Here is a 24,171-nt window from a genome sequence, read left to right on the forward strand (position 1 = left end):
TCTGAGTCCCCTGTCATGTAGCCGGGGTAGCGTGTAGATGTCTATGCAATTCACGTAGAGCTCTACACGCTGCCCGGACTAAGCACCGGGCAGCGTGTAGAGCACTACGCGAATCGTGTACACAACCTCCGCTGCAGCGGGGGTTGTCTGCGTCCATCGCGCAGACCTTCCCCTGCTGTCAGAGATCAGAGTTCCTCGCACCGGTGCGGTGAATTCTCTCTGACAGTCGGGGAAGGTCTGCGCGATGGACGCAGACAGCCCCTGCTGCTAGCCGCACCTCCTTCCGGCTGCAGCGTAAGTTGTCTACGCGAATCGCGAATGCCACTCTACCCCATAATATGCCTTTTAACCCTCTAAATGCCAGAGTGGCATATAGGGGTATAAGGCATTTCTGGAGGCAGAGTGGCACATAGGGGGTCAAATGGCATATCATGGGGCACAGTGGCATTTAGAGGGTTAAAAGGCATATCATGGGGCACAGTGGCATATAGGGGGTATAAGGCATTTCTGGGGCAGATGTGCATAACTGGGGGGGCAGGTTGGAAAATAGAAGGAAATAAAATCAAAATATTTTTCTCAATCATAGCTTTTATTAAAAAAATAGTTTATATGAATTAACATTTACTGGTAAAACTTTTTTCCTTTTCTTATATTCAGGCTTTTTCTTTTTTCCTAAATTGATATTCAGATTTCGGGGGGTCGTCTTATAATCGAGCAAATACGGTATATATATATGTATATATATATGTTTATAGATGTATATATATCCAAATGAATACGCACTCAGGGTTTTTTTCTAACTTTTTAATAATTTTTTTCTAATAACATTAAATATATATAAACAATACACTACCGTTCAAAAGTTTAGGGTCACTTAGCTGTTTTCATGGAAAATAAGGACATTTTTAGCTGTCCTTTATATAATTGCAAAAAGGTTTTCTAATGATCAATTAGCCTTTTAAGCCTAAACTTGGATTAGCGGACACAATGTGCCATTGGAAAATGGGAGTGATGGTTGCTGATAAAGGGCCTCTGTAGGCCTATGAAGATATTCCATTAAAAATCAGCCATTTCCTACTACAATAGTCATTTACAATTTCTGATCCATTTTAACAACAACTGATGTTGTTGTGACAATTTACGTGCTTAGCATGTCATAAGTTTAAACAGGTGTAGAAAGTGGAAGCATTCAGCAACACCGAGATCTGCGGCAGGTGCCCTGTCTGATTGCTCCACGGAGGGTCAACGCGCGGCATATTAAATGTCCTATTAAAGTTGATTTACAGGGGCTTTAGGTTAACTGGGTATGTATCTGTGATGTTCATTCCTAGAATCTTCCTGTATCTTAAAGAAGAGACCATAAGGCACATTTTACTGAACCCGACATACCACATAACATACCCCTAACATCGGGACAAGAGGTCGGGGGCCGCAAAAGGTGAGGAGGTGGCAAAGCCAACCTAAAAATGGGCAAAGCAGGAGGTGTTGCCGTCAGCCCGCATTCCCCAAATAGTTGTGGTGCAACACTAAGCAAAGAGGGAGGTGTAATGGAGGTATGTGCTGCTATTTCAGTAGGCAAACATCTCTGCACAGAGGTAGTATACACAAAAGTAATTGAGAGTTTTGACAGTTTTGTATGCACCCTGTGGAGTGTAAAGACCCAGTGGAGTGCAAACATTTGGATAAACTGATCATTCTTATGCAAGATTCTTAGCAACTCTAACTGGACAACATACTCATGTAATATTAATATCTGATTTTGTAACATGAGCAGAGTACACTACTTGGAACTTTCTGTAAGACTTCATGTATTTCTGTTTCATATGTTAGGAATAGTCGAGCATTTAGAATTGTACTATCTCCCTTAGAAGTGAGTTTTAAAACCTAAAAGCGGGTTTAGCTTGGGTGACCACATGTCCCGGGCAACCTCAATCCGGGACAATGCATTGTCCCAGAATCAGTGGCGTTGGCAGGGGGGTGCAGATTGAAACGCCATACTTTTCTTTTTGTGGAGCCGAGGGAGCAGTAATTGACGCAGAGGCCTCTAGCTTGGACAGATGCCTCGCTCTCCCACCTCAGAACTTCTGCAAGGTAAGTGAAATACAAAGGTGGGGAGAGGGTAGATAGTGAGAAGTGGGGGAGAGGGGGTATATAGTGAGAAAAGGGGAGAGAGGGCATAGTGAGAAAGGGGGTAGTAAGAATATTCAAATAAATATAGAGTGAGAGAATGAATGAATTCATGTGGGTGAATTGTGTGAATGAGTGAGAGAATGAAAGAATGTGTGGATGAATTGTGTGAATGAGTAGGAGTATAAATTAATCTGTATGAATTGTGTGAATAGGTGAGAGAATGAATGAATTAATGTGTGGATGAACTGTCTAAATGAGTGAGCGTACAAATTAATATGTGGATGAATTGTGTGAATCAGTGAGAATTAATGGATTTGTGAGAATGCATTATTGAATATGTGTGAATGAGTGAGAGAATAACTGATTGTGTGAATGAATTGTGTGAATTAGTGAGTGACTGTAAATGTATTTGTGTGTATCATAGATTAATAATTGATTTGTGGAAAGGCAAAGATGGCACAAGCAGGGTGTTTGAGCCTTGGGGACCAGGATGGCACAGGCAAGGTGTTTATGAGGCAAAGATGGCACAGGCAGGGTGTCAGGACCGGGGTCCGTTACCTACCTCGCGGCGGGAGTCGTCGTCGCGGGGAACTGGTCCCGGGTGTCAGATGCCTCGCGCCGCGATCGCTCGTCCGCGAGGTAGGCCGTATCCCCGGCCTCAATTTACCCGCGTACCGCACTTGGCAAAAGGGAGGAGACCAGGTATGCCCAGAGGGGGATCAGGTGTGCAGGGTAGGAGACCAGGTGTGCAAGGGAGGGATCTCCAATCAGAGACACTATAAAGACCCTGCAAATCCTACCCTAGTTGCTTGCTAGTTGAGCTGTGTTCCTTGTGGATACCCTTTGACCTACTACTTGAAGACTTCGTGTTCCCTGCTTGACTTTCTGGTAATTGACCTTTGGCTACCCTTTCTTGGATTCCTCTACCTGCCTTTGCCCCTTTAAATTGGAACTGTGACCACGTTTATGAGACTGCGCTGCCTGCCTTTTTTGACCTTGGAATTGTTTGCTGGACTACGGTACTGTTGTACTATTCGTTTGGACTGTGTGTTTAAATTGCCTTATTCATTAAACCTTTTTGTCACCTGATCCTGCGCTACGCTCCGTCTCTGGTTCTGACAAAACTAGCAAGCCATATGGAGCCTGCAGGAATGATGGAAGCTATCCAAGCTTTGACACAGCAAATCGCCGTTATTGCCCAAACCTTACAAGGGGTACAAGACCACCAATTGAACTTACAAAACCAAGTACAAGCCTTACAGGGGGGGCCCCTTCCTATCCCAGCGGGTCCACTCCCCGTTCCACCCATGGAGCAACCAGGAGGAGGTGCTGCAGCAGCTCCAGAGCCGCAAGTACCGCTACCCGAAAGATTCAATGGAGATCGCAGTAAATACCGAGCATTCACTACATCATGTGAAATGTTATTTGTACTCAAACCCCGAACTTATGCAACTGACTTTGTTAAAGTGAGAACCACTATTTCCCTGTTTTCAGGAGGCCCCCTAACCTGGGCCCAACATCTCCTACAGACTCAACACCCTGCATTGGAAACTTGGGTCCAATTTCGCCAAGCCATGGACGTTTTATACGAGGATCCCCATACCAGAGCTACTGCCGAAGCGGCGATCCACAACCTACGCCAAGGTCGCAGGCCTGTCGAGGATTATATCACCGAATTCCGTCGCTTATCCGTCGAATTAAATTGGAAGGAACCTGCCCTACTTTACCAGTTTCGGTTAGGCCTAGCCGAGGCCCTCAAGGATGAACTAGCTCGAGTGGAGACCCCTAATACCTTGGAAGCCATGATACATACGGTAACACAAATGGATAGAAGACTCCGTGAAAGGAGAGTGGAACGTACCCCTGTACTAGGATGGACCACTCGTACCCCTACTCGCCCACAGACGACCACAGCGGGGTGTCCTTCACCAACCGCATCAGGGGAAGAACCCATGCAGATCGGGCTAACGAGGGGACCCTTATCTGAATCTGAAAAGGCTCAAAGAAGGAGAGACAATCTATGTATGTACTGTGGAGAACCAGGACACATCGTTCGTGACTGTACCAAGTTAGCAGCCAGAGGTAAGACACCTCCCCTGTTTACTCCTGTATTACTGAGTGGTACCTCCCGTCATTTATCCATTTCGGTCTCGTTACAGTGGGAAAATAAAGAAACTTCAACCACCGCTATTATTGACTCGGGAGCCAGCGAAAGCTTTATGGAGATCACGTTGGCCCAGGCCTTTCAGATCCCCACCCGTCCAAGATCCAGTCGACTGACCGTCTAGCTAGTAGATGGAAGATCCATTACATCAGGTCCTGTTACCCTAGAGACTGTTCCTATCAAATTATACAGTGGTCCCGGACATATCGAAACTATCAGCTTCAACCTCGTTCAGTCTCCTCTGTTTCCCCTGATCTTGGGTCTGCCGTGGCTTCGTCAACATGACCCCATCATTCGTTGGTCATCTGGAGAAGTTACCTTTTCGTCAGTGTTTTGTCAGCAACATTGTCTCTCGTCTTCTCTTATGGCAACAGTGCAAGGAGAGGAAGGGACAGAAGCACCTAGGATACCCAGTCCGTACCAAGATTTGCATCAAGTATTCGATCCCAAAGAGGCAGAACGACTTCCACCCCATCGACCTTACGACTGCCCGATCGACCTTCTTCCAGGAGCCGCCATACCGTTTGGAAAGATATTCCCACTCTCAGAACCTGAACTAAAGACTCTCAAAGAATACATAGAGGAAAACCTGCACAAAGGCTTCATTCGACCTTCCACCTCGCCAGCCGGAGCTGGAATATTTTTTATTGAAAAGAAAGATGGAGGCTTACGTCCCTGTGTGGATTATCGAGAACTTAACCACATAACTATCAAAAACAAATACCCACTGCCCTTAATCCCGGAGTTGATGGATCGACTCAGAGATGCTAAGATCTATACCAAGATCGACCTTCTAGGAGCGTATAATTTGGTCCGTATCCGCAAGGGGGATGAGTGGAAGACGGCTTTCCGCACCCGATATGGCCATTATGAGTATCGAGTCATGCCATTCGGCTTATGCAATTCCCCTGCCACCTTTCAGCATTTTTTGAACAATGTTTTCCGGGACATGTTGGATACATTTGTCATAGTATACTTAGACGACATTTTGATTTATTCTCCCACTCTCACAGAGCATCGAGAACACGTCCGGGCGGTTTTACAACGTCTCCAGCAACACCACCTATATGCTAAACTGTCTAAGTGCAATTTTGAGACTGATAGAGTGGAGTTCTTGGGGTATGTACTCACTCCCGGAAAGATCGAGATGGATCCTAGGAAAATCACCACCATCCTTCAATGGCCAGTACCTACCTCCGTGAAAGCAGTACAAAGGTTCATAGGCTTTGCTAACTTCTACCGCAGATTCATCAACAGTTTCTCCCGTATAGTACAACGAATCACCGCCTTAACCAAGAAAAAGACTCTGTTTTCATGGACCCCCCAAGCCCAAAAAGCTTTTGAGACCTTGAAACAACGCTTTATGATGGCTCCCATCCTGATGGTCCCTGACCCTCAGAAGGCTTACTATCTGGAAGTAGATGCGTCCGAAAGTGCCGTGGGTGCCATATTGTCGCAGCGTGATGGTGAGAAAGACTCTTTACATCCTATCTCATTCTTCTCTAAACGACTGACTCCTGCAGAGACCAATTATAGTGTTGGGAACCGAGAACTCCTGGCTATTAAGATGGCTCTTGAAGAGTGGCGACATCTCCTGGAGGGGGCCATTCATCCAATCACGGTGTTCACGGATCACCGCAACCTTGAATACATCAGCAAAGCCAAGAGACTATGCCCTCAACAGGCCCGATGGGCCCTCTTCTTCACGAGATTTCAATTGCATATCACGTATCGTCCAGGTACGAAGAACACTAAGGCTGATGCCCTATCCCATTTGTACGAATCAGAAGCCAAACTCCCCACCACAGATACCATACTACCACCAGCTCACTTTCTGGCGCTTCACTCTTCGGTGGTAGAAGAACTTAGAGAACACAGTCGAGTTCTGGGCAACACCCCGGAGACTTCCTCCTTACAACCTGCAAATGGACTGTTTTACCGAGGGCAACAAATCTACGTTCCCCCCTTGACGCGAAACACCGTCCTTCATTACATTCATGATCATCCCCTGGCAGAACATGGCGGCCAAAGACAAACATTAGAACTAGCTACTCGATCGTTTTGGTGGCCTACCATGAGAAGAGACATACAACAATACATCCGTTCCTGTTCTACTTGTGCCTGTTCCAAGGGAAGTAACTCTCCACCCGCCGGTCTCTTGCAGCCTCTTCATGTTCCAGAGCGACCCTGGCAGGACATAACCGTAGATTTCATAGTGGACTTACCTCCATCCCAAAGACACAACACCATCATGGGCGTGGTGGATAGATTGACCAAGATGGCCCATTACGTACCTACCACCAAATTACCTACCTCCGCGGAAACGGCCGATCTGTTTATCAATTTCATTTTCCGCCTGCATGGTATGCCTCGTTCGATCCTATCCAATAGAGGGGTCCAATTTACCTCCAAATTCTGGTCCGCCTTCTGTAGGGGATTACAAATCAAGAGACGCCTGTCCTCTGCTTACCATCCCAACACCAATGGCCAAACAGAAAGATACTGGAGCAATACCTTCGGTGTTATGTGGCGCATCAGCAGAATGACTGGTTACAGCTGTTACCCATGGCGGAGTTTGCTTATAATAATCACACCCAGAGATCTATCGGCATGTCTCCTTTTTGGGCCAACTATGGTTACAATCCGTCTTTTCTCGTAGATTTACCCCCAGCCTGTAATACCCCACCGCGGGGAACTGGTCCTGGGTGTCAGATGCCTCGCGTCGCGATCACTCGTCCGTGAGGTAGGCCGTATCCCCGGCCTCGATTTAGCCGCGTACCGCGCTTGGCAAAAGGGCGCGCTTTCCTCGTGGCGGGGGGGGCGTGGTTACGCCCCGGAGGCCGGAGAGGGACAGAAAGAAGAGACCACTCAGGAGGGGAGGGGGAGGAGCCTGCCTACCGCTCCCATACTAATTACCCTGCCCAGGAGAGATGACCAGGTGTGCCCAGAGGGGGATCAGGTGTGCAGGGGAGGAGACCAGGTATGCCCAGAGGGGGATCAGGTGTGCAGGGGAGGAGACCAGGTGTGCAAGGGAGGGATATCCAATCAGACACACTATAAAGACCCTGCAAATCCTACCCTAGTTGCTTTCTAGTTGAGCTGTGTTCCTTGTGGATACCCTTTGACCTACTACTTGAAGACTTCGTGTTCCCTGCTTGACTTTCTGGTAATTGACCTTTGGCTACCCTTTCTTGGATTCTTCTACCTGCCTTTGCCCCTTTAAATTGGAACTGTGATCACGTTTATGAGACTGCGCTGCCTGCCTTTTTTGACCTTGGAATTGTTTGCTGGACTACGGTACTGTTGTACTATTCGTTTGGACTGTGTGTTTAAATTGCCTTATTCATTAAACCTTTTTGTCACCTGATCCTGCGCTACGCTCCGTCTCTGGTTCTGACACAGGGTGTTTATGGGACAAAGATGGCACAGGCCAGGCTGTTTGGGGACAAAGTTGACTCATGTTCGTCTTCGGGCGAAAAAAAATCTTCGTATTCCGCGAATATAATCGCCTGTTCCTGTCTTCTCTTCGGGTGAATATTCGTGGACATTCTTCTTGTTCGGTTTTTCTTCGTTTTTCCGGTTAAGGGGTTAATACGGGGTTAACGCGTACCGCAGCAGCTCTGGCGCCAGGAGTTCAAATGTCCGTATGAGTCGCTCGTACAGACTTTTAAAACCAAAATGCTGCAACTTACCCTGCAGATCCCACTGGTCTCCCTGTTCTATCAGTTAAATGTCCGTACGAACGACCAATAAAGTCGCTCATACGGACATTTAACTGATAGAACAGGGAGACCAGTGGGATCTGCCGGGTAAGTTGCAGCATTGGGGTTAACTTTTTAACTTTCATTAGGGGTTAACTTTTAACTTTAGGCTCCTTAACCTTAAAGGGTTATGGGGCCGTGCGAGTGAGCCTATTGGTCGCTTGCACGGCCCTTTAACCTACGGATTTGGTTGATGCCAGAGGAGGTCCCTGTAGGCGACCAATAGGCTCATTCGCACTGCCCTGTAACCCGTGACGGCGAACCTGCGGATTTCCACTTCCGTGAACTGCCGCGATGCCAAGGTAAGTTAGAAGGGGAAGGGACTGGGGACAGTGGTAGACGAAGACGATCACGAAGATCTTCGTGGTGTGTGTCTTCGTCTTCGCCTACGTTTTACCGCCGCTGTCTTCTCTTCGGCGTGTCTTCGGAACGAACACGAAAACGCACTCTTCGTGTTTGTTTTCATTTTCGCCCGAATGCACAAGTCTAGTTTTTATGTCTTATTCAGTTGAACTATACATGCAAGTGCTGTTTCATGTGTTTATTTGATCTATGCCTGGCTTAGTAAATTAAGGGACAAAGGTACTCTGGGGATGATTACGGTGGAGTATGTACCGTATTGGCTCGGATATAGGCCGCACTCTAAAAGTTAGGTGCTTTTTTTAATGAAAAAGGTTTCTGCCCCCCCCCCACCAACCAACCAGACTTACCGGTGCAGACTCCACGGGGTCTTGCGGGGCCGGCGGGGGACATCTACACATAACACTTCAACTTCTGGTGCCGGCACTTCCGCCGTGGGAAGTATCGGCAAGGAAGATTGTTCACGCAGACGTTCACCGGCAGCGGCGATGCGAGCAGAAACAACCTCCGCTGCCGGCACGTCTGCAAGATGTGCTTTAAAAATCTCCCTTGCCGGGAGTCCCCCGTGGGAATTCCCGACAAGGGAGATTGTTAAAGCACATCGAGCAGACATGCCGGCAGCGGAGGTCGTTCACGCTCATCACCGCTGCCGTGGGAAGTGCTGGCAGGGGAGGCTGTCTGAGCACATCCGAGAGTAGGATGCAGGTCCCCTGCACCGCTGCGGGGGATCTGTATCCTAACCCTGCTGCCTGCCTGGCGCCCGGGACTGCATGTCCCGGCCGTCGGGTGCTAGACCCCGAATATAGGCCGCACCCCCACTTTAAAGACTTAAAGTGGGGGAAAAAAAGTGCGGCCTATATTCGAGCCAATACGGTATATTATTAAATCTGAAATCAACATCGTTTCCAAGGCTTCCTAATTATTAATATATAATAGTATATGTGAATCAGTGTGTATGTGAGATATATATAAAAAATTTATTTATGTGTATGTGATGGTGTGGATATGCGAATCAGTGTGTATGTGTGTGTATATATATATATATATATATATACCGTATTGGCCCGAATATAGGCCGCACTTTTTTCCCCCACTTTAAGTCTTTAAAGTGGGGGTGCGGCCTATATTCGGGGTCTAGCGCCCGACGCCCGGGACATGCAGGTCTGGGCGCCGGGCAGGCAGCAGGGTTAGGATACAGATCCCCCGCAGAGGTGCAGGGGACCTGCATCCTACTCTCCGATGCGCTCTAACAGCCTCCCCTGCCGGCTCTTTCCACGGGGGGAGTGCCGGCACGGGAGATTGTCTAGGCGCATCGTGCATACATTCACCGGCAGCAGCGATTAGCGTGAACGACCTCCGCTGCCGGCATGTCTGCTCGATGTGCTTTAACAATCTCCCTTGCCGGGAATTCCCACGAGGGAAGACGTGCAGATCGTGCAGACGTGCCGGCAGCGGAGGTCGTTTACGCTCATCGCCGCAGCCGGTGAACGTCTGTATGATGCGCTTAGACAATCTCCCGTGCCGGCGGAAGTGCCGGCACCTGAAGTTGTCTACGCGTATTGCGTAGGTGTCCCCTGCCAGCCCCGCAAGACACACAGGAGTCTGCTTTGGTAAGTCGTGGGGGGGGGGCACATCTTGGGGGCAGAGTGGCAGCGTATCTCGGGGGGGGCAGAGTGGCAGTATATATCGGGTGGAGGGCAGAGTGACAGTATATATCGGGTGGAGGGCAGAGTGGCAGTATATATCGGGTGGAGGGCGGAGTGGCAGCATATCTCGGGGGGGGCAGAGTGGCAGCATATATCGGGTGGAGGGCACAGTGGCTGTATATATATCGGGTGGAGGGCAGATTGGCAGCATATCTATTCTACATTTTTTTTAACTTAAAAAAGCACCTAACTTTAAGGGTGCGGCCTATATCCGGGTGCGGCCTATATCCGAGCCAATACGGTATATATATATATATTATACATCTGTGTGTGTAATCTCATGCACTTCATAGTGTGCCTGAATGGCAGAAATAAAATGTGGTCAACCTAGTTTAGACACATGGCTTTCCATGTTTTCTCATTGTTTTAACATTATTAGTCTCCATATCCCCCCTCTGAGGTATAAAAAAAAAAGATAATGGATTGGATAGCTGAGCATGGCAGTTGTCAATAAACCAACACCTGGTTTAGCATCATCTGTTAACCCCATGCTGAATAAACCTTAGGGAAGCAATGTGTCCTGCAGATTTCATTAGCAAATGCTGCTGTCTGGGATATTGCTGTACATTATGAATTCATAATGAATGAATTTAGATTTCACATACACTAGCCGTGTGCGTCTATTTATATATACTGTAGGGGAAAAAATCTTTAACCACAGGGATGTTGACACCCTTGTAATTTAACAATACCTGCAGTGGTCTGGATACAAAACAGGTCTAATTTTGCGGTATAAATAACCTCATCTTACCTCTTATCTAATAGAAATAGTTGCCAACACTCCAGAATAGATGTAGAGATTTATCAAGAGGTCCGTAAGGCTAGTAGAATTGGACAGAGTGCTTTTTTATGGTGCCTGAATATGCTACTAGCCTCTGGGCTCTACTGCCCCGGTACTCACCTCTGTGTCTTCTGTCCTCCTTGATGAGTACTGGGATAGGATGTCATATTTCCCCACACTCCGATCAGAAGGACATGCGGCATCTGTTTCAAATTCCTGTGTTATTAATGGACTTGTTGGGGCGATCAAATACTGGCCCATTGAACAGCAGTGCATAGGGGAACCTGATCGCTCAGTAGAGTGATATACACCTGGTTTTCCAGCAGAGAGACTGCTGGACCTTCTGCCCTAGATCTTGGCTGCTAAAACCATAATTTGCAGCTGCATAAGGTTACATTTCTGCAAACCACACATCCTTTTTTTGACAATGACATCTAAATCACAAATGTAAATATTGTCCTGTTACAGACCCAGACCATAAGGTACAAAAATGCTTATGGGCAGTAACCAGCCCAGATATGCAACTAAGGTATATTGCTGTGAAATATATATATATATATATATATTATATCTTATTGAAATTGATGTGTACATTGTATAGTATATGTTCATGTTTTTTCATAATATCTTACCTGTTATATGTATGGGAAGACAAACACTTTACACTGAACCTGAATTTGAGTATCTTGCTACAATTATTTATTATTTTAGTGTTATTTTTAAGTAAAGACTAAATACAGGAGTACAGAGGAAAACATTCAGTTGTGCAACAATGTATCCCTTTCAAGGTTGAGGGCTTTTAGATTGTACCTAAAGAAAATGCAAAGTTAATCTGTCTCCTTTTGGTCTTAAATCTGCTTCTGTACATTAAAGTCTACAGATATGTTGCTTCATCATGGATATACAGTGGCAAGAAAAAGCAAATAAACCTTTGGAATTACCCGGTTTTCTGCATTCATTGTTCATAAAATGTGATCTGATTGACATCTAAGTCACAAGTATAGAGAAACACAATGTGCTTAAGCCAATAACACACAAAAAATGATAATCTTTCACGTCTGTACTGAACACACTCATTAAGCATTTACAGTTCTGCTGGAAAAAACATTCTGTAGTAGATTTACTGTGATGTTTAGGGTTATTTTCTTTTGCATCACCTAACTGCAACTGAGCTTCAGCTGGTGGATTGCCATCCTGACATTATCCTGTATGATACCTTGATAAACTTGGGAATTCATTGTCCTCTTAGTGATGGCAAGCTGTTCAGGCCCCAAAAGGAACCAAATGAAGCTCACTCCACCATACTTCACCATTGGGGTGTTGTTTTCATGCGATGTGATGCCCTTTTTATTCCGTATGTAGTGCAGAGTGTTCTTCCCAAACAATTCAACCTTAGTTTCATTAGTTCACAAAACATTTTTCTAGTAGTGTTGTAGAGTGTCAGTCTGCTCTTCGAAAAATTCAGGCAAACAGTGATGTTAAATTGGAGAGCAGCGGCTTCCTTCATGGACTGTTTATGCCATGCTTGTTCAATGTTTTGCATATGGTAGACTCATGAACAGAGATGTTAACCTGTTTCAATCATTCCTTCAAGCATTTAGCTGTTATTCTAGGGTTCTTTTTTTACCTCATTGAGCATTCTGCGTTATTCCCGTGGGGTCATCTTGGCACGGCTCCCACTTCTGGACAGCACTAAATCATCTTCATTTATAAACAATTTATCTAGCTGTGGACTGATGAATATGTAAATTCTTCAAGATTACTTTGTAACCCCTTGTAAAAAAAAAAACAACACTTCTTGATAGGTTTCCTGGGATTTATTTTGTGTGAGGCATGGTTCACATCAGCAGAGGCTTCTTGAGAATAGCTAACTCAAAACACACCCCTAATCCCGTTCCATTGATTGGACTTCAGGTTTGCTAACTCCTGACTAGCCTAGGAGTTCACATACTTTTTACAACCTACACTGTGATTGAATTATGCATTTCACTTGGACAAGAAGAACACAAAAATGTGTGTGTTATTAGTTGAAACCCATAACGTTTGTTCGTTATTGTAACTTCGATGAAGATCATATCATATTTTAAGACAAATGTATATATAAGTGCTGGTAATTCGAGAGGGTTCACTTTTTCTTGCTGCTGCAAATGTATTGCGTCATGGTTATCAGGATGTGTTTACACATTACCTGAGTTGTGTACCCAGGACTGGCTTAGCTGCCCTAAAATAAGCCCATGTATTAGTAAACAGTGAATATCAAATGAAGCTTGGTAGTCTTTTTAACAGCTCTGTAAATGTGTTATTTTTAAAAAGGGGAAAGCACATGATCTTATACATGATTTTTTTCTTTTTAATCAGAGGTATTTTCTTGTTGGAAGCAATCATGCGGAAACAAAGTACCGTGTTTTGAAAATTGATCGGACTGAACCAAAGGACTTGGTTATTATTGATGATAAGGTGAGTTCAGTGAAGTTCAGGAACATTGTGAGCCCACAGCAGTAAAAAAGGAAAATCAACAGTGTAATGTTATATTGCGCTTCCATTTGTCAGTCATGCATAACTTTCTTCTCTTTCAGATATTAAATGTCAGTTTCCAGTTAATAAATATGTTGTTCTTACTGTTTACATTAGGATATTCCTTTATAATGATCTGTAGTTATTCAGATGAATCTTACAAGTTAACCTCTTAACAAATCTTTCATCTTTTCAACTGTAATTTCCCTTTTTAACATTCCGCTTACAAATTATGTTGTTTTTAAGGGGAAGGTAGGACTTTCATTTAAGACGGTATTCATAAATTGACAAGCAAAATGATTATTAGGAATATAATAATAAAAATAATGATGATGATAACGATGATGATGATGATAAGAAGAAAAAGCAACCATGGGTGAAAAGCAGTGTTTTCTCTACAGTTTTACCCATTACAAATCATACACAACTAATGCAAAATATATTAACATACTTGTCCTTCGTAGTCGAACACCTTGCGTGGTTTATTCTGGTCTAGGCCTAAAGTGGCAGTCTCTGGGCCGCTTTACTATTGTGCAATTGGCCTCTCTAGGGTGCCATCCCTGTCCCCTGGGCCGTCTTGCAACCTAACAATTCCCCCAACCCAAAACTCTCTTATCTGATAGTAGTAAATAATGGTTGATGTATTTCTGGGCCTATGCATATATTACTTGCCAAAGAAGTGTTCCTATAAAAAATTGGGTACAGAAGCTTCTCACCCCTCCCATCAGTTGCAAAGAATGTCCATATTTTGGTAATAAGTATTTAAATATTATCAACAGCATGGTACTTTTTTTTTAACAGATTTAGCAGGTATTTTATATACTGTGCCTTTAAGGTATTTTTTTTATTATTCATTACCTGGCTTTTAGCTGATTGCTCTTATTTTGTTCTTATTTCTCAAGCATGTATATACTCACCAAGAAGTACGAGAGCTTCTTGGTCGCCTTGACCTTGGAAATCGTACAAAGATGGGTCAGAAAGGCTCATCGGGATTATCTCGATCTGTGTCTGCCTTTGGTATCGTAGGTAAGTTAAATGCTAAAATAAGCTCAAAACATAAGTTCTGTTCTTTCCTCATCCAGGTCATCAGTATAGCTTTTTAATATCCTTTGGCTAGATATAAAAAAGTTATTTTTCTAATGGTACCACACTTGTCAACAAGGAGATGACAATACATATCTTTAAATTTCAAAGAAACCCCTTGAATCCGCTTTGTATCAAGTTATCAAACCCTGTGATTCTGGCAGATGAAATACAAAATATATATAAACTAAAGCTATGCCAGTTGCAAGATTGGCTTGAAGCTCATAAACAAGTCTTGAGTTTACTATTTTTTTTATATTTTGAGATTTGGCAAGTCATGGCCATTGTGTGTCATTGGCAAGCCAAGAATAGGCTACACAATAAAAATGGAGAAAATACCTGCAAGGAACACAAAGACTGTATTGAATTGAGAGCATAGCTGTAGGTCACACGTGTTGTTTGCAAAATATGTTTTAATGTTGTTAAATTTATACAAGATCACATAAAGTCTGTATGTGCAAAATAAATTAAGGAGCAATTCTCCGATGTTTTGTCTTCATGTCTAAAAAGTCTATGATACATGGTAACTCTTCACTGTGGGACCTTCAATTATACAGTATATTAAATTAGTAATTTGTATTTTATACATTAAAAGGCTGGTATGGTAAGTCATAGCTTCATGTATATTCATGGACCCTGCCTTGACATCCATGCCTGGGAAGCTGCTAGCCACTCTAAGGTAATGATCTCCTTATGTTCATAAGTGGACTGACACATAGGCTTTTTGGTCGTATGGTGAATCTACCCCAGACCAGCTACTTGTGTTCAAAACTAAAAAAAAAACAACAAAAAACCCTGTACAAAACATGGAAAGAAAATGAATGCCTTTAGTGAGCTGCACCACTTGGTGTTCTCCCCCACCCTGGGGATCAAAGGTCCTCTATGCAATTTCATTTTGTGCTTGTCCCTTCAGCTCATTGCCTTGCAGATGTTTTGTCCCTTTAAAAAAAATAAGAAAAAGGTAAATGGTAAATAGGTATTCTGCATTATTGTAGCATAGGTATATAACAATAAATTGGAGTTGATTGCTTTTTTATTGGGCAGTGTAGATGAGAGTGTCTGGTGGCACGCAACCATATATAAAAGCTCACGATTTTCTGCTTTATCTTCTATGGATAATGATTATCCTGGATTACACTAGTACAGTATTTCCCCTCATGTCATTCATTTAATGTTGCTTTTGTTTGTCCCTAATGATGTATGATTTGTTCTATACCTGGGAGTTTAATGGAGCTCGCATTCATATATCAAATATTTACCATTAAAAATGAAGTTGTACTGAGTCACCATTAGTGATTGTTTTGTCAATGTTATTATGACAACCATTACTTACCAGCAGGTAAGAGTTAAGCCACCTATGGACAAGAAGGGATTCCTGCTGTGATAAAAACAGCGGTGATGCCCAGATCAAAACAAAGTATGAATGACTCCAGACTGTGTAAGCCTGAGAATCTACCCATTGGCCATGAGGCATCAATATTAATGTATAAAACCCTGAGACTTATTATACAGTACTACCAGTTCCAGGCTAAGCACCTCAAACATTCCTACAAACAATTCCAGATTTACATTAGGCACAAAAGACTACTAGTGCCTAAACATGGTCAATGGAAAATCAGAAATGGGTGGAAAAAAATTGGAACAGGCAGGGCTACCATTAAACCCTTTGTACGACATGCCTATTTTGCTGCGCTGATTGGCACAGAGGTTGGCTAACAAGCACACAATTGTAAAATATGAAAGCTGGGCTGTCTTGCCATTAGCTTTAGTGTTCAAATGCAGGTCTATTCTGAAATGAAACAAAATGTACAAAGCACATGAATGAAATGAAATGAATGCTACCAAGCAGTTAGATTGGATAAAAGTCACTAGCAGATACTATACACATCAGAAGATTTTTCAGTAGGGGAACATTTTTGTCCCCACAGTGTTTCTAATTTGTCATATTTCAAGAGATGCATTTATCTTTTCCTCTTTCATGGATACGTGTGCCTTTTTTAAGCAAAGCTTTAATGATATTTGAACCTATGAATCAAATATTTTTGAAGATACAATGGCAAGTAGCACAAAAGAGATTGCCTTGATAAGTGTAAGTATTGTGGAGTGACTAGCACCTTTGCTTTAAGTGTGTATGTGTTAATTAGCAAAAAGGTTTAGAGCAAATATAATGCTACCGACAAAAAAAGATTTATAGTTTTTAATTTCTAAGTACCGGTATTTTCATTTGCTTAACATTTTGTGCTGGGTACAATTGCTCTCTGAGACAACTCCTTTTACTGTAGTATAAGAAGAGGGTTCTAATGAAAGCCTAATTAAGGCTTTTTGCCCAAATCTTGCAAGTCTTTGCTTTGTAGAACTGTTATGATCAATTATCAATCAATTTTTATGTATTTTGCAACCTTGTGTCAGACCTATAAAAAAACCCACAAATACAACTTTTTCTATGTATAATCATACATAAAATATATTCCCCGATGTATACCATATAAAATATATAAAAATAATTTAGTGAGTTAAGTGAATACCCGTGCTACTATATAAGATTACCCCTTTGCTACAGAACACATACCAAGCATGTCATGAGAATTTGTCCCTAGAGGACCAACAACGTACCTGTTAATAAATCTCCCATGCTGCCTCAGTAGTGGCGATCGTGGGGGCGCTGCTGCTGTCTGCCCCGAAGTGTTGGCAGATCAGCAATAGTAAGAAAGCCTCTGAATTGAGACTTTACTATGCAATCGCTAGGTTTAACGATGATCTTGTCCCACCTACCCTAGCTAGCTTCATGGACAAAGCCCTCGACCCTTCCCTGATCCCTACATGAGAGCCTCTTAATCCTGTCTGTCTTCACTGCTCAGCCTGCCCATCTCTGACATCACAGAAGGGGCATTGCCTTTAGGGACTTCTAGTTTAAGGGGACCTCACTCCCTCACACCTATCACAGAAAACAACTCACAACTGAACTGGTTTGGGAACCATTTTCATAGTAAAATATTACTTTTTTTTTCAAATGTTTTCATTATTTTTATTTATTATTCATACTAAATGTTGGACTATACTTGGAAGCCTCTGTGTCCTTGAAAAAAACAATATATAATTTGTGTGCATAAAAATAAAAAGGAGAATCATGGTTAAGGAAACATCGTGTAAAAAATGCTGAAAAAGTCTCAGGTTGTTTGGCACAAAACACCCTCAGTAAATAAGGAGTTTAGCTAGATACCCTTAGAACAATGACACCAACAAACAAAAAGCACAGTGTATATGTAAATATTGTTTGTTAACTGTATTTTAAATGTTGACAGTTCCCCTTTAAAGAGGTATTGAAATAAATCGAATTTGACACAGTCTTCTGCTGTTTTGAATTTAAATACGCCTGGTGCAGCACTGTTTTTTGTGTCACATCTATGTTGGCTGAACTCTTAGTTCTATTTAGCTCCTAAGGTAAACAAATTTAAATTGTGATTTCTGGCACTTCTTTTTTCTGCTTAGTCTGTTAATGCGAAGCCGCAGCTCCCCAAAGCAGTTTCTATGCCTTTGGTAAACAGCCACTACTGTTGTTACATAAAGAAGTCATACCAGGTAGCAGTACTTAGCAGATGACAACACTGCTCACACGGCCACAACACAAATCCAGCCAATCAGTATGGAAAACCACACGGCTAACAGCAAAATGTACAGTACTTTAAGCAGATGCTTTTGAATCCCTTTCTATTCAATAGAATTATTGTTTAAGGTCTTAAAGTAGTAGTTTGATTTCACCCTTTCTTTAAACCTCCACAGGATTCGTGCAGTTTTTAGAAGGCTATTACATTGTGCTGATCACCAAGAGAAGAAAAATGGCTGACATTGGAGGACATGCAATATACAAAATAGAAGATACTAACATAATCTATATTCCTAATGACTCTGTACGTGTCACCCATCCTGATGAAGCCAGGTAGCCTATTCTTCTACTAAAAACATATGTGTACTATTGGTATCTCAAAATAATTTTAGGCTTTACAGACGCAGGTAATATGAGAGGGCCCAAAAGTCCACCATCACCAACTGGTAGCGGTCTGAGGCAAAAGAAACAGCTGGCCTGGAGCTACGATTAACTTAAGAGCCACAGCAGCTGTCTCTTGGGCCACAGCCACCATGGTTTGGAGGAGGAGGTCTGTGCAGGTATCAGCACCAACATCCTTCCTAATGCCTTCTCCCTCATGCCCTGTGCACCACCTGCTGATGCAGAGCACTGGAATGTGATGTCATATCCTGTGGCCAGCTGCTGGCCGCACTGTGAAGGAGGAAGTGTTAGTGCAGAGATAATTTCACAGACTCTACCTACCATGTACTTAAGTATAATTGGATATGGGGGAGTAGCCCATGGGGAGAACTTGTTGTGTAAAATTATATACCTTTAAACACAATATCAAGCACAGAGTGAAAACACAGATTAAAAGGCATGGGAGTCTTTAGAAATTATTTTGGGGCAAAGAGTCTCAGTTCCCTCACCATTATTACTTCCTCCGCTTCATTCCAAACCTTTTATTACATCAGATAAATACTTATTTGTTCTCCTTCCATCTTTTACGTAATTAAACTGCCCCTAGTTGATTTTCCACGGCCTATAAAGGAGAGCTGCTGTTGTGCTCAAAACTCTAGGGAAATAGGGTGTGTGGAGCAAAAAACAAAAAATAACCTTCAACTATGTTTATTTAATTTTGTGTTAAACACATAGGTACGCACTTTGCAATGACCCTCTACAAACCTTTGCAAATCCGTGTTTGGTGCATCACTGGTGTAATACTTTGTGTGTGTGTTTTATTTTGTAGGTATTTAAGAATTTTTCAAAATGTGGATCTGTCCAGCAACTTCTACTTCAGGTAAGTATCGCTTACTATTTTTGTAAAATGTGTATGTTCTCTCATAAAAGATGGCTATAAACATATTGTTTATAGCCATCTTTTATGAGAGAACATACACATTTTACAAAAATGTTGCTTCTCACCAAGAAAATCAATACATTTTGTACAGAAACCAAATAAAAGGTATATTTGTTGTGCATACCTTGAAAATATATAAAACATAAGTCATGTCAGTGAATTTTTTGTCACATAATTGATTTAAGATCAAATTAAAAAAAAAATGATTTTATCAACCAGTGTTATGGTATTGCTCAATTTCCATTGCTTCCTATGGTAATATACTGTATATGTAAACCTAGATTGATTTAGTGTATATAACTTTAAAATGCAGGATATACAGTTGAATAAGTGACATATCTCCTTTAAGCTTAGTAATATGGTAAGCTTCCATGCAAAAATTTGTTTTTCCAAAGACCATTAGCAGACGGGGAGATCAGGTTTGAGTTTAAGGTAGGATGACAACATCGGGAAGAAAAATTGAGAAGAAACAGCAGAAAGGCATATAAGCACCCAGGAATTCTGGCATCTCTGCCTGCTTTATTGAATTTATTTTTGCTGACTATGTCTATTCAAAATGATATATTGTACATTGCAGAATCTAACCTTCTGTCAGGGAAGAACAACAACAACAAATGTTTACATCCTCTTCTGTAAGACTATGAAATAATGAATACTGAACACCCACAGTGAATTGTGTTTTATACATTTTGTGTTCTTACTTTCTCTAAAGTTGTATGTAGTTTACGGGCAAAAATGTAGTCTGCCTGTGTAATAATTGGTAAGTAGTTCGGTCAGTGAGAGATCCTTTTGATAGAAATAACACAGATTTACAATTGTGTGAAAAGGGAAGTACACCCTCTTTGAATTTTATGGTTTGACATATCAGGACAGAACAACAATCATCTGCCCCTTAGCAGGTCTAAAAATGAGGTAAATACAACCTCAGATGAACAAAAACACATGATGTATTACACTGTGTGTCATGATTTTTTAACATTTTCAACGGAAATTGATGTGTAAATGTTTTTGACTTGGTTTCTGTCTGATAAAGTATTGTACAGCTTTAATTTGTTTCTTAGATACAATTTTCTGTTGCCATCCCCCAACTCCCTGACCTGTGCTATATAGTTTAATACTATAACCATAACTGGATTTGTGTCTGTGAGAGGCCTCACAAACCGCAGTTTGCACCAGGGCTGCACTGGCCATCAGGGTAACGTCTATGGGCCAGTACTTGATGTGCTGCAAATTATGTCGGTAGCTGTGAGGCCACAGGCTAGATACGCAAGTCCGCTTTCTGTGGAGTGTAAGAGTGTAGTGTGCATCCACATAAATCAGCAGCAGGGTGCCTGTATATTGACTGCTGGCCAAGTGCCAATATTAATACAAAGTGCAGCCTTGATTTGCGTAGTTGCAGCCACTAAAAACATTAGCTCTGCCTGCAACTCCTTTCCAGCTACTGGTTGTTTGCCTTCACTGAATGCCAGGTTTGCTGCTTCAGCGATCCCAGCCTACTCTTCAGTCGATCAAAACAGAAGTGTCTCAGGTGCAGTTGGCATTCTTCGTACTATTTATCTATCTAAGCTTGACGGCCACACACAGAGATTATAAGAAAAACGACCCAAAAAGAGATATCACTAAAGCCAAAATAGTCAGTGCACAACAGTCAGAGGCGTATATAGGGTATGGCAGCTATGGCACGTGCCATGGGCGCCATCTCAAGGGGGGCGCCGGTGAGCGGCTTTTAAATGCCGTTTTTTTTTTTGATGCGGAGGAGAGAGAGGGGCGCCTAGCAGCCGCTCGGCGCCCCTCATTCTCCTCCACGAGCCCTCTACCCCCGTCCCGGTGCCGGCATTTCATGCAGAGCGCCGCAATATGCCGGCATATTGCGGTGCTCAGCATGAAATGCCGGCACCAGCGAGCGGCTTTTAAACACTGATGCGGAGGAGAGATAGGGGCGCCTAGCAACCGCTCGGCGCCCCTCGTTCTCCCCCGCATCAAAAAAAAGAAGACAGCGTTTAAAAGCCGCTTGCTGGTGCCCGCTGCTTCACTGCTGGGCGCCGAAATATGACGTCATATTACGGCGCTCAGCAGTGAAGCAGCGGGCACCAGCGAGCAGTGCAGGAAGACAGCAGCATCGTGCTCCCGTCACTGGACTTCAAGGTGAGGGGGGGGGTATATAGTGGGTAGGGGGAGGGAGAGGGGGGTAAAAAGTGATAAGGGAGGGAGATGGGGGGTAGAAAGTGATAGGGGAGGGAGAGGGGGTAGATATAAGTAAAGAGTGTGCATTAATGTGTGGATGCATTGAGTGAATGAGAGAGAGCATGAGTTAATATGTGAATGTATTGTCTGAATGAGGGAGAGCATGAGTTAATGTGTGGATGAGTTGTCTGAATTAAAGTGTGAAGTAGTGAGTGACTGTAAAAGTGTTTGTGTATCATAGATGTATAATTGTGGAAGGGCAAAGATGGCACTAGCAGGAGGTTTGAGCCTTGGGGACCAAGATGGCACAGGCAGGGTGTATATGGGACAAAGATGGCACTGGCCGGACTGTTTGGGGACAAAGTTGACTTGTGCTGGGCTATTTGGGGACAAAGATTGCAAATCTTATGTGTGTAATTTGGGTGCTGGTCAGGTTCTATGCGGGCAGTGTGGACGCCAGGGTTAATATGTCTTATTCAGTTGATCTACACCTGCGATGCTACGTTTCATTTATTTATTGTATACCTGCAAATACAGGACTTGTATGTCTGATTCTGTTTATTTGATATATACCTTCAGTGCTGAGATCACAAGTGAATTTCAAATGATCTGGGTTTGTGTGTTGATCTTTACCCGCTATCGGCAGCAGGGACTAATATTTATATATATATGGGCAGCAGGGGCTAGTAAATGGGTTTTAGATATTTGGACAGGGGCGCAATTTCAGTGCTTGCCATAGGCGCTATTTTCAGTAAGTACGCCTCTGACAACAGTAGGTGCTTCTGAGTTTATTTATCAGACATACAATGAGCTCTGTAACTCTTAGTATTTCAAGGGTTAAAAGCAGGCCTGATTCCCACTGACTGCACCAGCAAAAGCTGCTAAGTGAGGAAGAATCAAGTTATCCATTCACAATTATTTAATTTTATTACTCAAACAGGTCCACATTTCAAGGTCGATTAAGGTAACTCACATATGTATGCCATTAGCAGGGTTTAAAAGCCAGAGAAAGATTAATAGTTAGAATATACATGTGAGGACAATGCAGCGAGAAATGTGAAAGACTCCATTAAAACCAATGCAAACCCGAATGCTATAAGAAGAATAATAAAAACATAATGATCAGACAAGAAATCTCTAATGAAGCAAATTTTTCCCCCATATTCTCCTACTCCTGGGACTAGATTCTATTATCTGAAATAAAATGTTTTGCTTTTTTAAAGTATTATTTTGCAGACTATGGGACAAATCGTATCTAATTACCAGAGATACATCCGTCATAGTTAATAGACTACAGACTATGATAAAAAAAGCTAATTTTACGCAATGTGGAAAATGTACACACACTCAATTTTTACTTTACAGCACTGTACACTTGGCAACCTTGGCCAAAATTCTAGCATCTAAAATTTAGAAAATTGTGAACTGGATTTTTAAAGCATTCTTATTCAGTTTGGTATTCTCTGCTTTTTTAAACCTGGGGACCCATTGCTATTTGACCTACCTCTCTGATAAGGTCATGTAAAAAAACCCTTGCGCACTAGGACACACATCACACCAATTTATTCACGCCAGGGAAGGTGTCAGTATTTTATTCACACAGTTGTATCCTGTTGCTGTACATGCTATTCGGGAAATACACTGGGCTTATTCAAGTATAAATACCATTTACAAGGATAACCAAGTATAATCTTGAAAGTGTACTAGGTTCTGGCCGACCAATATGATTAACATTTCATACACAGATACTTTTTTCTCATCAACTTGATGAAATACTAAATAATTGGTCTTCGCTGGAATAGTGATCCCCATCAAATGCATTGGCCTTTTGGGTATGTGCACTGCAAACCCCATGCCAAGTAACAATACCTTAAATGCCCATAACACACAAACAATGGTTCTAGTAAATTCAGTTACAGTTGACATGTCGACTGTAGTAGCAGAATCATAGGAAAGGACTATACCTTGTTCTTATTATCAATGATCACCAGATATCGCAGTCACAATTTTTCTCCCCATTGTGAATGGGTCAGCCACATGATTCAAACTAGTGTTATTACTGAGGTTATAGTATAGTAGGGTTGTGTGTACTAGGTATAGTAGGGTTGTGAAGGTTAAATGGGAATACATTTAATTTTGGATCATTTAAAAAGTACCTGTTTTCAGTATTAAAGACTGAATCCTAGTATACCATATTAGTCCTTATCAGGTAAAAGGCAATAGGTGCTGTATCACTCCCACTACTGCACATTAGGGTTACCTTCCTATTATTTACTGGGAGGACCAAATAACACCCAAAGTCAGTACAAGGGTACAGCATTGACAGTGAGCTGGTAATTGTTGGTGTCCTCCTATGTATTTGGTAACACCAGATTATGTTTAACTTGGTCACATGGTATGTTCATTGTACATGTGGAAGATTGTGTAGTAATGATGGCTTTCAGCAAATTTAGTCTAGTAAATTGTATACGGTCCAGTGGAAATGGCTTTCAGCCCTGGTTATCTCATCAACCACTGTTGAAGACTTGAATGACACGGTGTGACAGATGCCACAAAGCGTCGA

The 24,171-nt window shown here is 42.6% G+C and overlaps 1 protein-coding gene across 1 annotated transcript in view; it reads left to right on the top strand.

The window, feature by feature from the left end:
* The first annotated feature begins 4,658 nt into the window (after positions 1 to 4,658).
* LOC149284617 (polyphosphoinositide phosphatase-like) overlaps positions 4,659 to 24,171 on the top strand; it is a 123,089-nt gene continuing 103,576 nt past the window's right edge. Inside the window, exons 1-6 of the mRNA XM_089496466.1 lie at positions 4,659 to 6,657; positions 11,371 to 11,384; positions 13,261 to 13,359; positions 14,319 to 14,442; positions 18,280 to 18,436; positions 19,314 to 19,364. Of these exons, the coding sequence (XP_089352592.1) occupies positions 4,659 to 6,657; positions 11,371 to 11,384; positions 13,261 to 13,359; positions 14,319 to 14,442; positions 18,280 to 18,436; positions 19,314 to 19,364 (2,444 nt within the window). The remainder of the gene's footprint in view (positions 6,658 to 11,370; positions 11,385 to 13,260; positions 13,360 to 14,318; positions 14,443 to 18,279; positions 18,437 to 19,313; positions 19,365 to 24,171) is intronic.

This window comes from Sceloporus occidentalis, unplaced genomic scaffold (genome assembly GCF_023333645.1).
Source record: "Sceloporus occidentalis isolate IW3139 unplaced genomic scaffold, rSceOcc1.0.p SCAF_90, whole genome shotgun sequence".
In the NCBI taxonomy this organism is placed as follows: domain Eukaryota; kingdom Metazoa; phylum Chordata; class Lepidosauria; order Squamata; family Phrynosomatidae; genus Sceloporus; species Sceloporus occidentalis.